At 45.0% G+C, this 19,433-nt stretch overlaps 1 protein-coding gene across 13 annotated transcripts in view; it reads right to left on the bottom strand.

Annotated features, from left to right (window-relative positions):
- Positions 1 to 18,100, bottom strand: part of SAP130 (Sin3A associated protein 130) — a 73,718-nt gene extending 55,618 nt beyond the window's left edge. For 3 of the 13 annotated variants that reach the window (XM_073241619.1, XM_036996059.2, XM_073241620.1), the window contains exons 1-7: positions 17,927 to 18,098; positions 16,202 to 16,319; positions 9,665 to 9,900; positions 8,813 to 8,971; positions 7,501 to 7,612; positions 6,307 to 6,431; positions 4,610 to 4,734 (exon numbers count right to left, since the gene is read on the bottom strand). In XM_073241619.1, the coding sequence (XP_073097720.1) occupies positions 4,610 to 4,734; positions 6,307 to 6,431; positions 7,501 to 7,612; positions 8,813 to 8,971; positions 9,665 to 9,900; positions 16,202 to 16,313 (869 nt within the window). In that variant the 5' untranslated portion in view covers positions 16,314 to 16,319; positions 17,927 to 18,098. Of the gene's footprint in view, positions 1 to 4,609; positions 4,735 to 6,306; positions 6,432 to 7,500; positions 7,613 to 8,812; positions 8,972 to 9,664; positions 9,901 to 16,201; positions 16,320 to 17,103; positions 17,279 to 17,926 lie in introns of those variants that run through there. The other 10 variants (XR_012133446.1, XM_073241622.1, XM_073241621.1 and 7 more) reach the window with 10 other exon arrangements.
- Between the last annotated feature and the right edge of the window lie 1,333 nt (positions 18,101 to 19,433).

The raw sequence follows: 19,433 nt of genomic DNA, 5'->3' as shown, positions 1-19,433 counted from the left end.
GGGCCTGATTCATCATGTACTATAAAGAAGAAAGTACCCAAAGACTAACAGGAGTTACCAGAAGATACCCGAGCCAGTTCAAAGCGGTTCTCACCAGCCAAATTTGGGGCTACTGGGAGAAAATAGAGGGATTCTGATGAAAACACATTGAATAAATAAAATATCCCTGAAATAGTGGTCACTCGTCCCTGCCCCACTCCTCCGCCCTCCACACAAAGGTTGAAGAGATTAAGTAAGGTCAGCCAGCAAGGAAGCGCTCCTGGGTCTGTTGTCGCAATTGCTGCACGATTGCTCCCAGTGATCCATCTGCTTTTACGGCTTCAGAGGAGGCTCTAGGGATGGAGACCCGATCTAGAACCTTGACAGACACAGAAAACATGGGTTTAAGCTGTTAACCCCCAAGTGTTCAGCTGGGTCCTTATCTGACTTCTTGAAGCGAGGAAAGACTGCATCAGAGACCACCAGTGTGGAGTTTTCTCCTCCTTTCAAAGGACAGAAACAAAGAAAACACAGAAGAGAAATACCGTCTCTATCTGTGGCAGAGCTGGGGGACACCTGAGGCCTCCTGCCACCGAGCAGGCAGCAGCATCACCAAAGGCGGTGACCAGCAAACAGGGACGCTGCAGCTGCAGGAGGGAGGGTGGGTTTCCGCAGCTGGAACTAAGGGGCAAAACCCAGGGCAGCGTAACCCTCCAAAGTTAGGCATGTACTCTGACCCAGGAAATCAAGGTTCTTTGTTTGTAACAGTGGGAGTCAGCAGTGAAGCAGGACCTGGACCCAAACTGCCTCCACGACCCAAAAAGCTAAGGACAAAGGGTTGACCTACGAGACACACCATGTGGGACACGCTGTGCTGAGACCCAGGGAAAGAGACATGTTGCCACTTTGAGTAGTCTGTCTTCACTGGCAGGAAAGAAGAAACAACCAAGAAAACTCAAACACAGGACCCCGAGTCACTAGGACCATTTCTTCTAAGCCACTATGTGTGCAGCCCAGCCTATAACAAGAACTAAACACAAGTAGCTGATCCAGAATAAATTCAATTCATCCAAAGATGAGCACAAGGAAAGGGACCAGCACAGGATCTACTTAAACATGCTACAAGACAAAGGTGGACAGAAACAGGCAAGTTCACCACAAATGCTTTCACTGAGCAAAGGAAAACTGTGCCATGAATTACGAAACTTAATGAAATCACTGCTTCCATGAAATGAACACAAAAACAAAGATGTATGAGCTCACCAGGAGTGATGACAAGACACCAGGAGATGAAATAAACAGGCAAGCTCTAAAGAAGCGGAATTCCTCCAGCTGTTTCAGTAATGAAGGCAAAATTAAAAGTGGAGCATGAGAGGCAATGCTGAACACTCAGTGAGGGACAGAGGAGACTGTGACAAAAGTAAGCAGAATCAAAAGGAGAAAAAACAGAGAGGGTTAGATAAGGAAGTTGTGCAAAATGCTCCAACAAACACATAGTTGGGTGCAACTCCCAAACAAAAGGGAACAGAATAGACACACAAAGATAAAGCTCAAGAATACTATTCAGGAATAGTTTTATGCTGCAGATTAAAATGGTACACTATGTTCTGGAACAAAATGATACATAATGGTCACAAAAAAGTACATCCCAGTAAAGTTGCTGAAATTTGAAAATAAAGAATCTTAGGCAATCAGGCAAAAATATCAAGGTCCTTTTAAGGGGTTAAAAAAAATGAGGCTGGCCTCAGACTTCTGTACAGCATTACCCAGTTCTAGAATGCAGAGGAAAAACCCTTATAAAGTACTTGTAGAAGAACACACAAACCAAGTGACTTCTTTGTCAGCCAAACTATTGCTTAAGTATAAGGCTATCTGGGAAATGATTTTGAGCATGTGAAAATTCCAAGTACTGGTCCTATAAGCCCTTCTTGAAGTAAATCAAAGACTCATTCAATCAGGTGATGAACAACAACAAAGATTTTAAAAAACCTGGCAGATGGGATTCAATCTACTTAACAGGAGGAGGAAGACCTCACTTAAATTTTAGGGGGAACTTTCCCTCTATTTCTATGTCTTGAACCAATTTAATTACCACCGGTTTCTGTGGTCTTTGGGAGTCTGGCAGAACTCAGTGGCACTGTGACACTGTGTGGGCCTGGTGCTTTTCTGGGAAGCAGTGCTTTGAAATTTTCTCCTATTCTTCTGTGGAAATTGGTGTCCGTAAATTTTCCATCTCCAGACTTCACAGGAAGTTAGATATTAGGAAATCTGTCATGGGTACAGACATAAGTGAAGAAATCACCTGCACATCAGGGCTCGCAACTGATTCAGAAGCATATGCCGAGTGTCTGGAGCAGTGACCGGCACGCCAGAGGGACGTGGTAGCTGCAGTACAAGTAAATGCTGCAAGTGTGCCCACAAAACTCAGTAGCTACTTTTTATTAGAAACTCGGTACACTGGAAAACATACTCTGATAATACAGTTTTTAAAAACACACCCTAACCTGTTTTCCCTGTATACACAGTTATGCCTTTTGAATTTCATCATATCACTTGAATATATTAACTTTTTAAAGGTAATAGAAAGTTAAAACGAACATCACATAATCTATTTTACGTTGGGCAGTTGTGTCTTTCTGTACCTCAGGCAATATATTCAATCACTGAAGAGTAAAGTGCCCTCTTTTCATTGAAGGGACTAAGGATCAGGAATGTTGACAGACTTGCCTGATGTCACACAGGTAGTAAAGGACAGAGCTACTGGTTAAAGGTAAATGCTAGGCACGACCGGACTTCAGTGTTCACCCTGAGTTCCGCTCCAGGCCCTCTTCTCACTCTATTTCCTACTGACACACAGACTCAGATACCTCAAAGCTTTAACTGTTGGTGACCTAAACCCATGATCTCTGGCCCAGACATCTTTTCACTGGCCTGTTGACCCTTCCATGTAAACCAGGTTCCCCCCAACTCAACATTCTTTCTAAGCCTGCTTTCTTTCCTTCCTTCCCTTTTCACTTACTTAGTCAAGCAAGGAGGCATGTCACACTGCCCGCTCCTCCTCCCCACGCAGCCCTGCTTCTGACTGTAACCAAGTCTTACGGACAGTCCAGCTCCTGACACTCTCCCCTCCAGGCCTACTGTCCCTTTTTCTATTCAGTGAATCACTTGCTTATATTGCCAAAAGGCTCTTTCCTTGGCACCCACAGCACCAATGATGAGAATCTAGAATGACCCCAGGAAGCCTGCATGCTCCTGGCAATGCTCCTGCCCCCTGCCTCCCCAGCGTTCACAGCCTCAGCCCACAGGGGGGTTTGGACATCATGAGAACAAAGGCCATCACGGCTTCATTGCTATCTGTGTCAGTCCTAAGAAATATCCGAGACCACCATTCACCAAGCAGACTTTATCCCTGTATAGCCCTGCAAGTCTCTTCATTGTACTATCTTCCATTTCCGAACACCCAACCCTTCCACGACACCCTCTCAACTTACACATTCAGCAAAACCCTCTACGTCCTCAACCTCTTCTCTGAGTATCTCCTTTACCATCCTGCTCTAGGTGCCTTGATTCTCCTGAGGACACTGCTTCCCTAAGTCCTCTTGACTGGGAGCCATTTTCTCTCATAAACCTCCACCCCATCTACTGTCCTCCTAAACCGTCTCCTCCAGAACTCATCCCTGACTCCAGACTCACATGTTCAACATCTTGCCCAGGTGCTCAAAAGTCAGCTCCACCTTAAAATGCCCAAAACCAAATTCCTCCCGTGGTTCTCCATCTCAGGCTGCGCATCTGCTAACCACACAGGCACAATCCTGATTTTTCTCTTTCTCTCATGGCATCCTGTGTTATACCTCTGAAATCCTCTTCTCTTCAAAATTCCATTCAGAATCTAAGCATGCTCTTCCATGAACAACCACCTCTCCTGGATCCCCGCCACATGCTCCTGGATCACATTTCCAGTTCGCCTCTTCCCGGCTCACTCTCCCAGCAACTAGGCTGCTCCAACTAGAACTTCAGATGACGGCCCTGCTCTGCTCAGAACTCTGCTAAGGCTTCCCACTGCACCCCAGCCAAGTCCAAATCAGAGTGGTTCATAAGTCTCTACGTCATCTGGGGCCCGTTACCTGCTAGAATAACCTCTCACCACTTTCCTGCTGCTGCTCCTTACATGTGGCAAACATGCCTGTCTCAGGGCCTTTGCACCTTCTATTCCTGCTGCCAAGAATGCCCTTACCCCAGACTGCCATATGACTCGCTTCATCACATCTTTTCATCTTACCTACAAAGCCCTCCATGATGCCCTTACATGAAACAGTAAACCTCCCGTAATGTCACTCCAAATCCCATTCACCCTAATTTTTCCCCAAATCACTTTTCACCATCTAAAAAACTACGTGTGTGTGTGTGTGTATATGTGTGTGTTATTGTTTATGTCTTCAGTCCCTAAAGTAAAACTCTGTGAGGGTGGGCATTTCTTACTGTTTGATCACTCATTAATCCTCAGTATGTGAACATACATGGCTCATAAAAAAAAGCACTCAGTTATTTATTGAGTTGAATGAAGGAACGAAGGCAGGAAAGGAAATGGCGAGGAGGAGGCAGGGCAGCCGGGTCTCCACCCCCCGTGTACCTAAGTGCCGCGTCGGCCGCATGTGCTGCTGTCGTAGTGATGACTGGAGACTGAGCTCTGGTGGCCGCAACCGTCGCTACCACAGCGGGAGGGATGGTGTTAGAGGTGGTCACAGGTGGGCGAGACTACGAAGGGAAAAAAACATTTCATTTAGAAAAAGCCAAATAAAATACAGTAAGCCAAATACTGAAAATATCATTTGAAACTTGGGCCTACAAATGAGTATTTCTTGCCGTTCTAAGGAATTCATTTTCAGACAGGTGTTTTAAGACCAAGAGGCAGAAATATCAAACAAACTCAATTTTGGCTGGACGGTACACAAGTCCCTCCTTTCCAAATATGACAGGATTCCAAGTTCTGTTCCAGCACACATACAGGTGGGACAGAACCCTGCAGATCTAGAGGTCCCACACACCTGTCACGGTCCTGGTGCAGACATTTCACACGCCTCACAACCATGCACTTCCCACTGCAGGGCTCCTCAGTGCCTGGAGAGAGCTGTTGGCTCTCAGGCCATGTAAGGTGGCATACGAAAGGCAAACCCATGCTGACAGCATTCTTCGCCTGCAGAAGGCTCGGGGTGCACAGATGCTTTCTGGATGTTTTCACATGGATTTACTTCCTTGACCACTATATCCATGTGTAAGATCTTCATCTGACAAACAACCTCAACACTGGGCTTCATCTGCTTGTCTACTGTCACTTCGTCCAATCTGAGCTCTTCTGAGCAGTCCCTTTCTTGTCTGACACACTCAATTAAATCATAAACTCTGCCCATCCCTGACCTCTCCCGGTCACCTGCAGCCCTCTTACCTGCTGCGCCTACGGCCACAGCTTCCTGTCTCACACCAGGACTGCTGCAGTGTCTTCCTCACTAGTGACTCCTCTTTCTCCAATCCTTCCTATATGCCATACATACTGCCAGGGGCCTGGTCAGTCTTCAGCAAGGCCTTGTATTTTGTTTCAGTTTGCAAACCCCAGGCTGCACAAGTGCACACAGTCTCCTAATCAGCACTCTTCCGTACTGTCTGAAACCCAGCTGTTTCACACCCATTACTAATCTGGCCCCCAAAGGTACCTGAACTTCCACCTGTGGTATGGAATTCAGCTAGATTAATTTTTCAAAGACACTTTGTTCATCATAACATTACTGCATCCAAAACACTTGGGTCTCTGCTGTGTATAAAATCAAGTGTACACTCTGTATCCTCAAGTTCTGAACTTAAGAGACACTGCAATATCCCCTGGTAACATATTATACTTTGGTAGTACTGAGGCCAGATGTTACTTTGAAAAACACTGAAAGGCATGTACTGTCTCCCTCAAAAAGCATGTATGTGTTTATGCACATGTGTATACATTAGGGGTTCCCAACTGCCATCCAAATTCGGATCCCTCAGTGCCGGCTGGCCGTTACTCAACAGTTATAACCACTGTTGTCCTCGCCGTTGTTCAGCGTATGGCTCTTTCACTTCCTCTTCGTTTATCTGATCCCATGACCACACCCACCCCAGAACAAAGCCTTCCCTTACCCTTTCTCTCCTAAATTCCTACAGCTCATCACATGACAATGTACATAATTCAACCCTCCCTCCACCTGGGCAACTAGGAGGTCCAAGGACTGCTGGCTCCTAGTGGGGTGGGTCACCCGAGTCAGTGCCCTGTACGTGCTGGCTGACCACTGAGCCTGGACGTGCCTGGATTGGCTGGTGAATGATGTGCTGGACAGCAGGCTGAGCTGCGGCAGCATTTGGCAACTGTGAGGTCGGCCTCAGGACCGTGGTCACCTTGGAGCTGGACATCACGGCAGCAGCGGCTGCGCCTGGAAGAAATTGCTTCTGTTAGCATGAGAAATAAGCTCAACACTCCCAACGCTTCCCCAGGAAGGTGATCAGAGTAACTTCTAATACAGGCTCGACACTCCCAACACTTCCCCAAGAAGGGGATCGGAACAACTTCTAAAATCCAGAACAACAGCATTTGGCCGTGGTGCTTTACTTTTATTTCTCATTTCATCACACAGAAAGTTAAGACAGCATGTACTCAAGGGTTATGGTTTAATAAGATCAATAATCTGTATTGTTTCCTCAAGGACATTCTTAAAGGAAACTGGCTGGCTTTGGTTTTTGTGACTGTGTGTGTGGAGCTGTGCGGTACACACAAGAACCAGCACGGTGTGGTGCCACTGCCTTGTTTAGGCCACGGCTCCAGCAGTTTGGCCACCAGACAGTGAGCGTTCCCAAGAACCACCAGTGCCCTGCACCCTCAGTGCAAATGTTAGTACTGTGAGAAAGGAAATGATGTCTTAAGATTGATGAAAATAGTTCTGACCTTTGCCACCTGTGAACCTCAGTGAACCAGTTGTGTTACCATAAAATAAAGCTGGTTTTGGGTTTATTAATCTGATTTTACCAACAATTTTACCTTCCCCAACAGAAGGTACAACTTCCTATCAAGCAGCTGACAAAACTCATTAAGTGTAATACTTTACAACCTATTAAAATTTAATTGTTAGAATTCATCTTATTACTATGTGAGTAAAAAATTGGGATAACCATTATCTCTAAACCTAAAATTTATTCAAAATTAGTATTTGTGACTTATTTACCAAAAGCAAAGACCAGGCATTGAGAATTCATTGCTTTGAGTTCTTCATTTTAAAGGACAACTTTTAGATCATACTAAAATCTAATTGCCTCGTTTCTACATGTAAGTACATATGTTTGTTGCAATGCAAGTACAGTAAGCACACACTTGACCACGCTAAGAATGGGTACCACTCTTGTTTATTCCTGCCGTCCGACAGACTTTAATTAGCTGATTCTGGACACACTCTGTCTACCGTGTCTCCTCCAAACATGTATCTGACATTGTTTTTATGCAGTCTCCACCTCGAGGTAGATGAGACGCTCCGATGTGCAGAGGGGGTCCCGGGGCACTGCTGCGGATGATGGACATCTGTACATTTGTGGTCATGATATGATGCAGGCTACTGGGGTGTCCCTGGAAGAGACAGGGTACAGCATTATTTTCAAGGGCCTGGCCTGCACCACGGCTGCTTAGCTATAGCTTCTAGGAAGTCAGCTGCCTCCAAATGAGGGTCAGGTTGTTCCTCTGAGATAGTAAGCACCCCAAGGACATTGAGTTTTTTACCCAGCATACTGCAGAATGACCTGTGCCAGCAGGCGTGAGGTAAGTGATGCAGGACCCACCCCCAGCCCTGAGCCTAGTGAGGGGCCAGATCCCTATGACAGATGGTACACCTGACAGTCCACTTTCAGACACTCATCTTCAGTGTTATTCACACTTGTTTTCTCTGTCTTGGCCAAAAGCTTGTTTTTTCCCCTAGTTCCACTACTTCCTGAACAAGCCCCCACACTCACCCGTTTCTATGCCACGTGGGATTTCTATGTGAGCATCAGTGAGCACCCGGCAGGGATGCCCCCACCAGTGCTTCAGCTCACCCCTGAGGTATCCCTTCCTCACACCCTCCCAACCCTGATGCGAGGGCTTCTCAGCAGGGGTGCCTGGATTCCCAGGAGTACTTGGCAGTATGGCGAAAGGAAAACCACAGTGCATCTTAGAATATCAATATTTTTTTAAAACATGAAGGGAGTTTTGAGATTCAGTTTTTTCATTGGTTATATATATATATATATATATTCAATATATTATCATATACATACACTGAAACCAATTAAATACATATTATAGAATAGCACTACAAATTCAACAAAAGTATCTGAGTTAAAACACGAGACTTCAAAATCAATGTTGGCGACTGGTAGGTGCCTAAGGAGGCCCACCTGCTGCCCTCCTGAGACCCTAGAGAAGCAGCCCAGCGGCGAGTGAGGCTGCTCTCAACCCACCAGCACTGGACCTACAGCCAGGCAGAGCCGGACTCAGAGCTCCCAGGGACAGGAGTGTCCTTCCCGGTGCACATCTCAGCCAGGGGCCGCACACACAGCGCATGCACAGCACACTGACTCGGTGACGGCGACCAGCGTGCGTGTGCCACTGAGCACAGCAGCCGGGCTCCCGGTAGCTCCCCTTCTCTCAAGCCCACTCTCTCCCCCTTGTGGGTGTCAGTGATGATTTAACTTCTTACTCATACAGTGCCTGATGTACTGCTGGCATTTGATAAATAATGATCAACAGTTTGGCATCTCAGTTTGAAAATCAGCAAATTAAGAGGAAAAAAACCTGTTGTCCACTGATTGTTGCCACAGGAATGGCGGAAGCTTGAGGGATGCTACTCTCCATGGTAACGGTAACCTGCCCTGGAACCTTGGGGGGAAGTGACAAGGTAGAAGGTGGAGCAGGAGCAATGGGACGGCTAGGCATGGTGGGCTTCGGGGGCGGCTGCAAACAGAAAACCACACGAAACATATCAACAGCTTTTTACTAGTGATGCATTTCATTCTATAGTTAAAAGTACACAAATCAAACCTGGAGAGTACCAGGAAGATGCCAGAAGACTTACATAGTTTATCTCTTAGCATCACGGCTTTTCCGTTTTACAGATGAGGAAACATACAAAGCAAGACTAAGTCACTTGCTTGAAGCCACACAGATGGTAAAAACTAGAACTGGGAATAAAGCCCAGATCTGTGTGGCTCACAGCCCACATTCTTTCTTTTATACAATGCTGCCTCCCAAGTTGGGTGGAAGTAAATGAACTCCCAGCAACTGAAACAACCACAAGGTAATACGCAAGGCAATCTTCTCAGATACCCCCGAGTTAGCATGCTATTAAAACAAAACCTTGGAGAAGAGTGCCACTCCAAGATAAAAACTGAATCAGCATGTCCAGAACATGAATAAAATCAGTATCAAAAGACACTGGAAAAGATCCTGTGATGCCAACTGCCCAGCGGCACGAGATGAGGCACTGCAGACCAGCAGAACTCTGAGCTACAGAGCAGAGCTGAACTGGTAGGTCAGAAAAAAAAAACCTAAGCTCCTACGATATAGCCTCAGACCTTGTGAAACGGTCAGGAGTATCAGCCAGTCTTTAGCTGTGGTTCAGTGTGAGATTTTAAGCCTCTCCATTACCTTCATAAGTCCCTCCGAAAATGAGAGTGGCACTGCTGGCGTCAGGTGTGCCGGTGGGGCTGCCACTGTGACAGGTGTGCCCGATGCGACAGCATGGTGTGTAGACAACATCTGCACCTGTGGATAGGGCCTTACCACAACAGGCTCTTGCTTCTCTTCCCGGGACGGGAGGGAGCTGCCGGAACCCATGTGCTCCCTGGCAGTGACTTCAGCATCCCGACCAGATTCATCGTTGACTAGTAAAGACATAAACAGTAAAAGAACATGTCATATCCTTCCAATATTAATTAATGTAACAGTATATACCAGAGTGGCATTTGCAGCTAAGTTTCAGGGTTGATAAACTGACCATCTCCCAGTGAGATTTAGATCCCCCTGATGGAGATCAAACCCAAGAGCCTCACTTGTGGAACACAGGCCTTCTTTGGATACCGTGCTTTCCCACTTCAATGAACAAAGAGCCTGACAACTATCTCAAGTGAGCTCAATTAGTTGAAAGTACAATATATATACAAGAATTTCATTAGAATATTTATGTAATAAGTTATAAAAGCCGAACATTAAAGATAACTTAAGTACAGTTAAGTCCAAGGGCATATAATTTTTCAAAACAAATTTCTCAGTCCCAATCCCCACAGAGTGAACATGGAAATCTCTATCATTACAGTGTGTGCACCCTTTGAGCCTCAACAATTTCACTTGCTGGAATGTATCCGATAGACTGACAGCATATGTGTAAAATTACTAATTACAAGGTAATTTGTTTAATCATTTTTATGCTAGTAAAAGCATTGAAAAAAACCACATGACCATCAACAGGAGACTGGCTATATTAGAGTGCACTCCAACAGTAGACTACCATGCAACTAAATAAAAGTTAAAAGTTAAAAATAAAACAATGTTTTAGATACTCTTACAGAAAATCCATAGTATATATTATAAAAAATATATATAAAGGAAAAAAGTAAGGTACAGAACAGTGAAAAAGCAAATTAACACACAAACATATATGCATTTATATTTGTACATGGATAACATATCTTCCCACAGCATCCTGACTGCTTGAAGGGAAAGAATGGATGACTGGGAGATAATGATGGGAGAGATACTTTCCGTTGTGTACTTCTTTAATCTTGGAATTCTGGACCATGAAAACATGTAACCTATTTAAAAATTACATTGAAAAATCAAGGAACTAATGTAGTGAAAGTAAAGAGTTTGTGAAAATAGTACCTCATACTTGTCTATTATTTTTCCAAAGTAATACTAACATTTTTCTGGACATAAAGATCATACTTATGTGAAAATTTTTAGTTCTTTGGAACACTAGAGAAAGTAAAGCTGGTCCCAAAGTCTATCCCCCAAAAGCACCAAGAGTTATTATTTTGGTAAATCCTTCAGACACTTCTCATTTTTTAGTTTTGGTGGGCTTTTATTTAATTTTTCTTTGAACTATGTAACCTTCATAAAGACAAATGCACAAATATTAATTATGCAGTTCAACAAACTTCCACGAACTGAATACACCTGAATATCCGGTGCCCAGCTCAAGAAGTAAAACATTACTGGTTCCCTGCAACCCTGTTCTTTCCGATTCCAGTCACTGTCTCCCAAAGATCCTCACTATCCCAACTTCCAACACTACAGATTACTGCTGTGTATATTTCTGAACATAACAGAGGTAGACTTGTAACGAATGTACCCTGCTGTGTCTTGCTCTTCCACTTACAGGTATAAGATTCACCTATGTCACTGCACATAGCTGTATGGCTTTCATTCTCGGTGCAGTATGCTACTGCATGAATAACCACCAACTATCCATTTTACTGTTTACAGGCATTTAGACAGTTCTGGTTTTTTTTTTTTGCAATTATGAATAGTTGTGTCAGGAATATTTTCAAACATGTCTTCTGGTGAACATATGTACCACTTCTACCGGCTAATACCAAGCAGTGGAACTGCTGAGTCTACATACTGCACTGTTTTTAAGATGCTAAATGGAATTACACTGCAAAGATATATATACTATAGCTTTTTATTTTTATTTACTTTTTAAATTTTTTTGTACTATATTTGCTTTTTTAACCACTATATCATTGATGAGCTTTTAGGTTATTTCCAATTTTTTGATATTCTCAACAATTCCGGGATAAACATCCATATGTACTTTGAGTCCTTGTTCAATAATCATAGGAAAAAACTTCCTGAAAGTACAAATGCTGGCTGAAAAGACTGATGTGTATTTTATATTTTGCCAGGTATTGACTTTTCCCCCCAGGTCATTCAGATTATTTAAGATTTTTATTTTAAAAACCGCTGGAGATGTAATTCACATCCAATAAAATGGCTATTCCTAGAGTGGAATTATTTTTTTTTTACAGACACTCTCACCAATAACCCAGGAGCAAAATGGCTGGGCAAAACAGTAAGCACTATTTAACTTCATACAAAACTGCCAAAGTGCTTTCCAGAGTAGTAGTATTATTTTATGCTCCCACCAGCAGCTAATTGCAGAGTTCCAGTTGCTCCTCATTCATTCTTACCAACTCTTCATACACATTCTATGGTTTTAGTGTTTCCATGACGACTAGTAATGCTCAACTTCTTTTTGTGTGCTCATAGGCCATTCACATACATCTTCCTTTGTGAAGTGTATGTTCATCTTTTATCCATTTTTTTAACCCATCAGCTTTATTGAGGTATAGTTTACATATAAAATCCACTAATTCCTTGTATAAAATTAAATTTCACAAAATTTACAGTACTGTAACCACAGTAAGATGCCCACGCAGGGCATTTTGCATTACTCTAAGAAGTTCCTTCATGCCCTTTGCAGTCAGTTCCCTTCCTGCCAACCCTACTCCTTAGATACCACAGTTCTGCCTTCTATCACCACAGCTTTGTCTTCCTGGAATCTCATATAAAGAAAGTCATACAGCACATGGCCTTTTATGTCTAGCTTCTTTCTTAGCGTACTCTTTTCTGAGGTTGATCCATGTTATGCACACCAGTAGTCGCTCCTCTTTATTGCTGAGCAGTATTCCACTGTACAGATAAACTAGTCGCCAGTTGATAGAATTTAAGTTATTTCCAGCGTTTGGCTTTTTTGAATACTGCTTCTATGAACACTGAAGTATAAGTCTTGGTATGTACGACACACATTTTCATGAATCTTCAGTAAATGCCTAGGCATGGGATAGCTGGGTTGTATGCTAAGTTGTTTAATTTTATAAGATATTGCCAAAGTGTTCACTAAAGTGGATAGGTGGTGGTAGGTTCACCAACCATGTCAGTTTTCTACTTGCTCTGCAAACACAGCAAAACTTGGTATCCTTGGTTTTTTAATTTTCATCATTCCAGTGGATGTATATAACTTTTTAAAAAAAAAATAAGCCATGAACATGGTAAGATCTTCAAGTAAGATGGTAGAGTTTACTGTGGCTTTAACTTGAAATGCCCTAAGGATTAATACTGTTGAGTATATTTTATGTGCTGATTTGGCACTTACACAGTGTCTTTGGTAAAGAGTCTATTCAAATGTTTTGCCCATTTAAAAAATTCAGGCTGTCTTTTTACTGTTGAGTTACAGGGGTTCTTTATATATTCGGGAAGTAAGTCTTTTGCAGATATATCTATTGTGTGTTCTCATCTGTGGCTTGCCTTTTATTTTGCTAATGGTGTCTTTTGAAGAGCATTTTTAATTTTGATGAAGTATAATTTATCAGTTGCTTCTTTTATAATTAGTGTTTTTTGTGACCTAAGCAATTTTTGCTTACCCCAAGGTCACAAACAGCTTCTCCTAGGTTTTCTTTTTTAAATTTTAAGTTTTACATTTAGGTCCGTGATACTTTTTGAGGTAATTTTTGTGTATGGTGAAGATAAAGGTCAAGGTTTATTTTTTCCCATATAGATATTCTGGTGTTCTAGAATTGTTTTTTGAAAAGACTGATCATTTCCCTATGGAATTAACCTATACACTTTTATAAAAAAATCAACTGACCACATGTGGGTCTATTTCTGGATCTTCCACTTTGTTCCAATGATCTATATTTCTATCTTTATGCCAATATCACGCTGCCTTGATTTGTGTAGCTTTATAGCTCGTTTTGAAGTAAAGAGTCCTCCAACTTTTTTTTTTTTCCAAAATTGCTTCGGCTATATTCTAAGTCCTTTGGTTTCATTTGGATTCAGGCTGTCACCTTTTATAAAAGGGCCTGATGAGATTTTGATTAGGATTTCTCTGAATCTACAGTTCTCTCTGGATAGAATTGGTAACTTAAAAATACTGAGTTTTATAATCCATGAACATGATAGACCTTTTCATTTATCTAGATCTTTAATTTCTCTCAGCAATGTTTTAGTTTTCTAACCTTAGGTCTTACACATATTTTTTAACTTATCCCTAACTATTGTGTGTGTGCATGTTTTTTTATGCTACTATCAATGTCATTAAAAAAGTTTCATTTTCACAGGTAGTAGAAATACAATTGAATTTTGTACATTGAACTTTTGTCCTGTAACCTTTACTAACTTTACTTATTAGTTTTAACAGCTTTTCAAAAACGTTCTTAAGGATTTTCTACATACACAACCATGTTATTTGTTAATAAAGACAGTTTTACTTCTGTGTTTCAACTATGAAGTGATTTTTAAACTTCCCACTGTCTGAACAGATTTTCCCCCAGTTACACTGTAAATTTCATAACTTTCCCTTAAACCTATTTGTCCAGGGAGACTTTTACTTTTGACAATTTCATTAAGATAGCATGTATTGACCACTCTCTGTTGGGCTCTTTTTGGAACCGCATATCATTTCCTTCCAGACATTTGGAGCTATTTCAGTTTATTTTTACCAGAAAAGAATCTTGAAGCAATAGTTAAGAGAACTGGTTGTAAACATGTACTTGAAATCCTGATATGCTTAGGATCCCAAATTACTTATTCTGAGAAGAGTAAATGAAAATACAAAGAGATACCTAACTATTTAAGGAAAACTTTCATCTTTTTTTTTAAGAGCAAGTGAAGGAAGAAGCCCATTATTTGGGAGTAAAATTATAGACAATTTTGGTCTAATGATTTCCTTCTCAGCAAAATCTGAGGGCAATTACTGTTAACTAAAATTTTTAATTAGCAGTCAATTCCTTACAAACATTTGTGCAAAAATATTCTCCTTAACTTTGCTTCTTTAAATTATCCTGCTGTGAATTATACCAGAGACAAAATATTGTTAAAAATATGTTAAGGAATAAAGAACTTTAAGTGGCTCGACATGAACTTGCTGACCACTCTTTGTGCCCCACATTGTAGCAAGCATTGCACACACAAAGGTCTAAGAGACAGACATGGTCTCTGCCTTCCTGTAGGATATCCTAACCTGCATTCTTGTGGATGATGGAATCAGCAAAGACTTCCTGGAGAAAAGTCACGTCTAAGATGAAATCTCAAAGAACAGGAATTAATCGGAGAAGTGAGTGTGAAAAGTAAGAAGGAAAGCTGTGGCAAAAGGAACAGAATACGTAAAGTTCCAAGGCAAGAAAATTGGGACCTTTTTATCATTCACTCAGAAAATGAGTAGCTATATGATTACATAGGAGGCATAAATAGCTTAGAGTTACTTCAAGTCTAAAGAAAACTAAATTTGTAACAAGAACTAAGTTGGCAGGAAGGGGGCAAAGCAACAGAAAATGAAGCAGAAACATTAGACAAACGGTGGTAGCTTGTAAGTGAGAGGCAAAGAGCAACTGAACATGTGCTGGAGTTCCTGGTTTGAGCAACGATTAGACAGTGGTACCATTTACCACAATAAGGAACACAGGAATTAGGTAGCAAAGAAAAAGGAATAGAGAAATGAGTACTTTATCACTTCGCAGTGCCATCTTTTTTTCAAAATGTAGGAGACAACCTGAAGGAGCTCCTCAGCCTCGGCACTGCTGACGTGATGCTTGGTGGGGGGCTGTCCTCCCCACAGGCAGGATGTCTAGCAGCCTCCCTGGCCTTTAAAAATCAGATGCCAATTGCACCCCCTAGTTATGACAACCAAGACGTATTTGAACATTGCCAAATATTCCCTGGGAGGCAAAAATCATCCCCTGCTGAGGACCACTTATCTATGGCACCCAAAGGGTATACAAATAAAAACCAAGTTACCTATAAATGCATAAACTTAAAAAAAAAATTCTCTTTTCTTACACAATAAGCTCCTAAAAGGCAAGGCCTGTTCCTTACACACTTTTGGGCTCCTTCATGGCACTATTTGAGAGCCTTTACTAAATGAGAACACATTAATACATTAAAAAAATAGTTCTTGTAGGCATGCCTTACTATAAGTTTCACATCTACTCTAGCACATGCAAAAGAAGTGGTTAAAATAGGAAGGAAAAACCCCTTGTTTAAATTAGAACTGTGAAATATCCTTTCTTCCAACCCGATAACCTAGTGTTGACTAAATTGCCACAAGGAATGTGCTGATTTTTACATTAGAAAACCGATAATATTCTTAAAGTGGAAAGCATTATAGGAGAATAGCAGATAGCTCACCTGTAGCAGCTGGGTTTATCAGTCCTGCAGAACCACTGTTTGCAATCTGTGAAGGAGCCTGGCTTAGCCCAGTGGAAGGGGTTCCTAACCGCGGAAACTGTTGAGAACTCATTTCCACCTGCAGTGCATATGTCATATGGTTATCACTGGATTCTGAGATTAGACTCAATAATGAGAAATTAAAGCAGCCTTAGTACCTATATCTTCTCTTAGAAAAGCAAATGCAGCCTCATTTATCTATAACAACTACTTATAATCAATATACAGTACAGAAATAGGTCTAAATTCTTTAAATTTTTGTATGTACATAGATTCAATAGTACAATCCTTTATGTGGTGTTGGGGGATGCTATGCGCTTTCAGAAATACTTTGAATTGGTACACTAAAACATCGACACTGAAGCCTGTACCACAGCCACGGGACAGGCATTAACATAATACATATGTATCTGTGTGAAGTTTTATGGAAAATGGCACGTCCCTTTGAAAGGCTTAAGCCTCACATCAAGGTGAACACAACTGTCATCAGCATGTCACAAGAGGCTCTGAGGGGAGATGCCCTAAGAGATCAGAAACCATACGTCAAGACGTGAGCCAGAAGGCATTCTCAAATGCTTTTCAGCACGGGCCGCCTCCATTTACGGATTTCCCCCCGCCCCTCTTTCACAGACACCCCCGACCCGAGCCAGAGGGACCGGAGTGCTTCACCGCCCTCCCTAAAATCGACCCCCACGTTTCCTTCAGGAGCCAAGCTCTGCCGAGATCCCCGATTCGTCCGCCCCCGCCCCGCCCCGCCGCTGAGATGGGAGAGCCCGGGTCGCCAGACACTCCGGGTCTCAGACTCTGTTCCCGGGGAAGAGCAGGCGTCGTGGGAAGCCCCGACAAGCAGTGTGCCGCTTTACCTGCAGCCGCCGCCCGCAGCCCGCACCTCCCGCTTCCATCTCTCCGGGCTGCGGCTGCCGCGGAGGGCCCATCTCCGTGCGGCGCCGGGCCGCGGAGGTCTAGTGCTGGAGCGCCTCGGGCCCGCCGCGGTCCAGCCAGCGGGCCCGCTCAGCCCGCCGCCCGGCCCCGCTCCGCTCCAGTCCCCGTCCCCCGGACCTGCCCCTGCCTCCCCCGCGCGCCCATTGGCCCCACGCCGGGCGCGTCACTCGAGGGCCGGCACCAATCGGCCACGGTCTGCGGGCTCAGATCCCGCCCCACCCTCCCGCCGAGCATCAGCCAATCAGGAGCGAGCCTGGCCGGGGCAGCCCAAACCCCTCCAGGCTGAGCCAATGGCAGGAGAAGACAGGCGCTCCCGGCCAGGGGGGCGGGGAGCCGGTAGGCTCCGCCTCGGCCGGGGTCTGAAAGCGGCGGGCGCAGGGCCCGGATGTGGAGAGTCACTTTAAACTGCTCCAGGAACCAAACTCCCTGGGCCGCCCGCCCGCCGACGCTCCCCCAGCCGCTCCGCTTCCCCGCCAAGGCCCACGCCCGCCACGCCCCCACCCCCGAACCAGCCCACCCCTCCCGACTCCTCTCCCTCCCTTGCCGCAGGGCACTTGGCCCTGCCGCCGGCCCAACCGCCGTGCCCAGCTCGCGAAAGAGCCCAGGTGTGAACCGCAGGAGACTGGGCACCGCTGCCCTTCCCCGGGGACGCGCAGCGGGACGGACGCTGCAGCCGGGCTCGGCCGCCCCGCCCCCTCGTCTCCTCCCCTCTCCTCCCCTCCCGGGCGCTCGTCCCGCCATTACCTGGGTGCTGCGCCGAGTGGCCGCCGTGCCGCCTCGAGCTCGCCCCCGTAAGCTCTCCGCCCGTGGGGCCGACGTCCTCGGTCTATCGACCCGCTGCCGCCGCCGCCGCCGCCGGGGCTCTGGCACTCTGCCCCCCACCCCTCAGCCCAGCGCCGCTGCTTCCGCCGCCGTAACGAGCCCCCCACTCATTGGCCGAAGAAAGCCCCGCCCCACTCCAGAAGAGCCAGTCAGCGCTCAGTGTAAGCGCGAGAGCGGACGGGTCTGCCCCTCAAGACCGCGGAGCCTCTGGGAAATGTAGTCTCCGGGCCGGGAGGGCGGGCCTGGGCGGGCCTGGGCGGGGCTCCAGCGGCCGGGTCGAGCCACACACCCCTTTTGCTGTTCGGAGTCGGTTCTACCATTTTTTCTCTCAGCTGAAGGTTCTGAGTGTCACTCTCCCCGGGTGGTGCGGCGCGCGAAGCGGGTGGTGGAGGCCGGGTCGGTGGGCCGGAGGGGCCGCAGGCAGGCCGCGGTTTCCCGGCTGTGCTTGCTCCCCGCGCCGCGTGGGACTCGATGTCGCCGCTCAGGGCCACTGCCTGCAAGCCTGAGCCCCGGGGCGGGCAGGTTTGCGCCGGACGCGCCGCCTGGGAGCCGTGTCCCGGGTAAAGCAGGCTGGCGGAATGGGCTCCGGACCCGGACCCGGGCCCGTGCGCCTGCTGCGCTGTCCCAGATTGCAGAGAAGCGGCGGGTGCGGGAGGGGCGTCGTTTTGTTGTTTTGTTTGGGCGGAGGACTGAAGTTTATACACTTGTGGAAGCCAAAGGTGCCGAAGCAAAATTTCGATCTATCTGTAATAGACGTTATGCCCGCCTTCTCCCTTCCCAGATGGTGTTTAGACCTGGGGTTCTGTGACAAGTTAGAAATAAACGAGGCTCAAATCCCTTCTTCCTGTCGTGCACAGAGCTCTGTAAGGAACCCGCTTGCTGAGAGGACAGGAGCTCCTGGCAACAAGGATGAGTCTCAAATACCCCTCCTCCCTCAAGCCACTTTCCTTTCTCACTTTATTCCTTCCCTCCTCAAATTTCTACTAAAAGTAACTGGTGTGCTATCCTTCGGCCTCCCTCCCTTTAGGCAGTCTCTTACTCCTTGTTGCATTCTGTTCCTGTCTCCATTCTCAAGCTGCTCTCCCAAAGTTACTAGTGACCTATTCAGCTTAACCCAGTTGTCTTTGCTTAGTTTTCATCTTGTCTGTTTACTGACAGTAAACTTTCTTCCCTTGGCCTCCACACTCACACTCTCTCCTGCTTCTGCTCCTCCTGGTATCAAGCTCCATTACACCTATTTCTCACAAATACAGCATTCCCTGAGACTCCCACCCTCTTTTTATGCTCTACTATCTTCCTAACTGGTTTAATGTACTCTTACAGTTTCAAATATCATTCTTGAAAATGATTCAAAGTTTTATCTACACAGTGACCTCTGAGTTGTACACTGACAGTTCTACATATATGTCTTACAAACCCTTGAACTTAA

This window comes from Manis javanica, chromosome 7 (assembly GCF_040802235.1).
Source record: "Manis javanica isolate MJ-LG chromosome 7, MJ_LKY, whole genome shotgun sequence".
In the NCBI taxonomy this organism is placed as follows: domain Eukaryota; kingdom Metazoa; phylum Chordata; class Mammalia; order Pholidota; family Manidae; genus Manis; species Manis javanica.
This window is presented reverse-complemented; position numbering and strand designations above follow the sequence as displayed.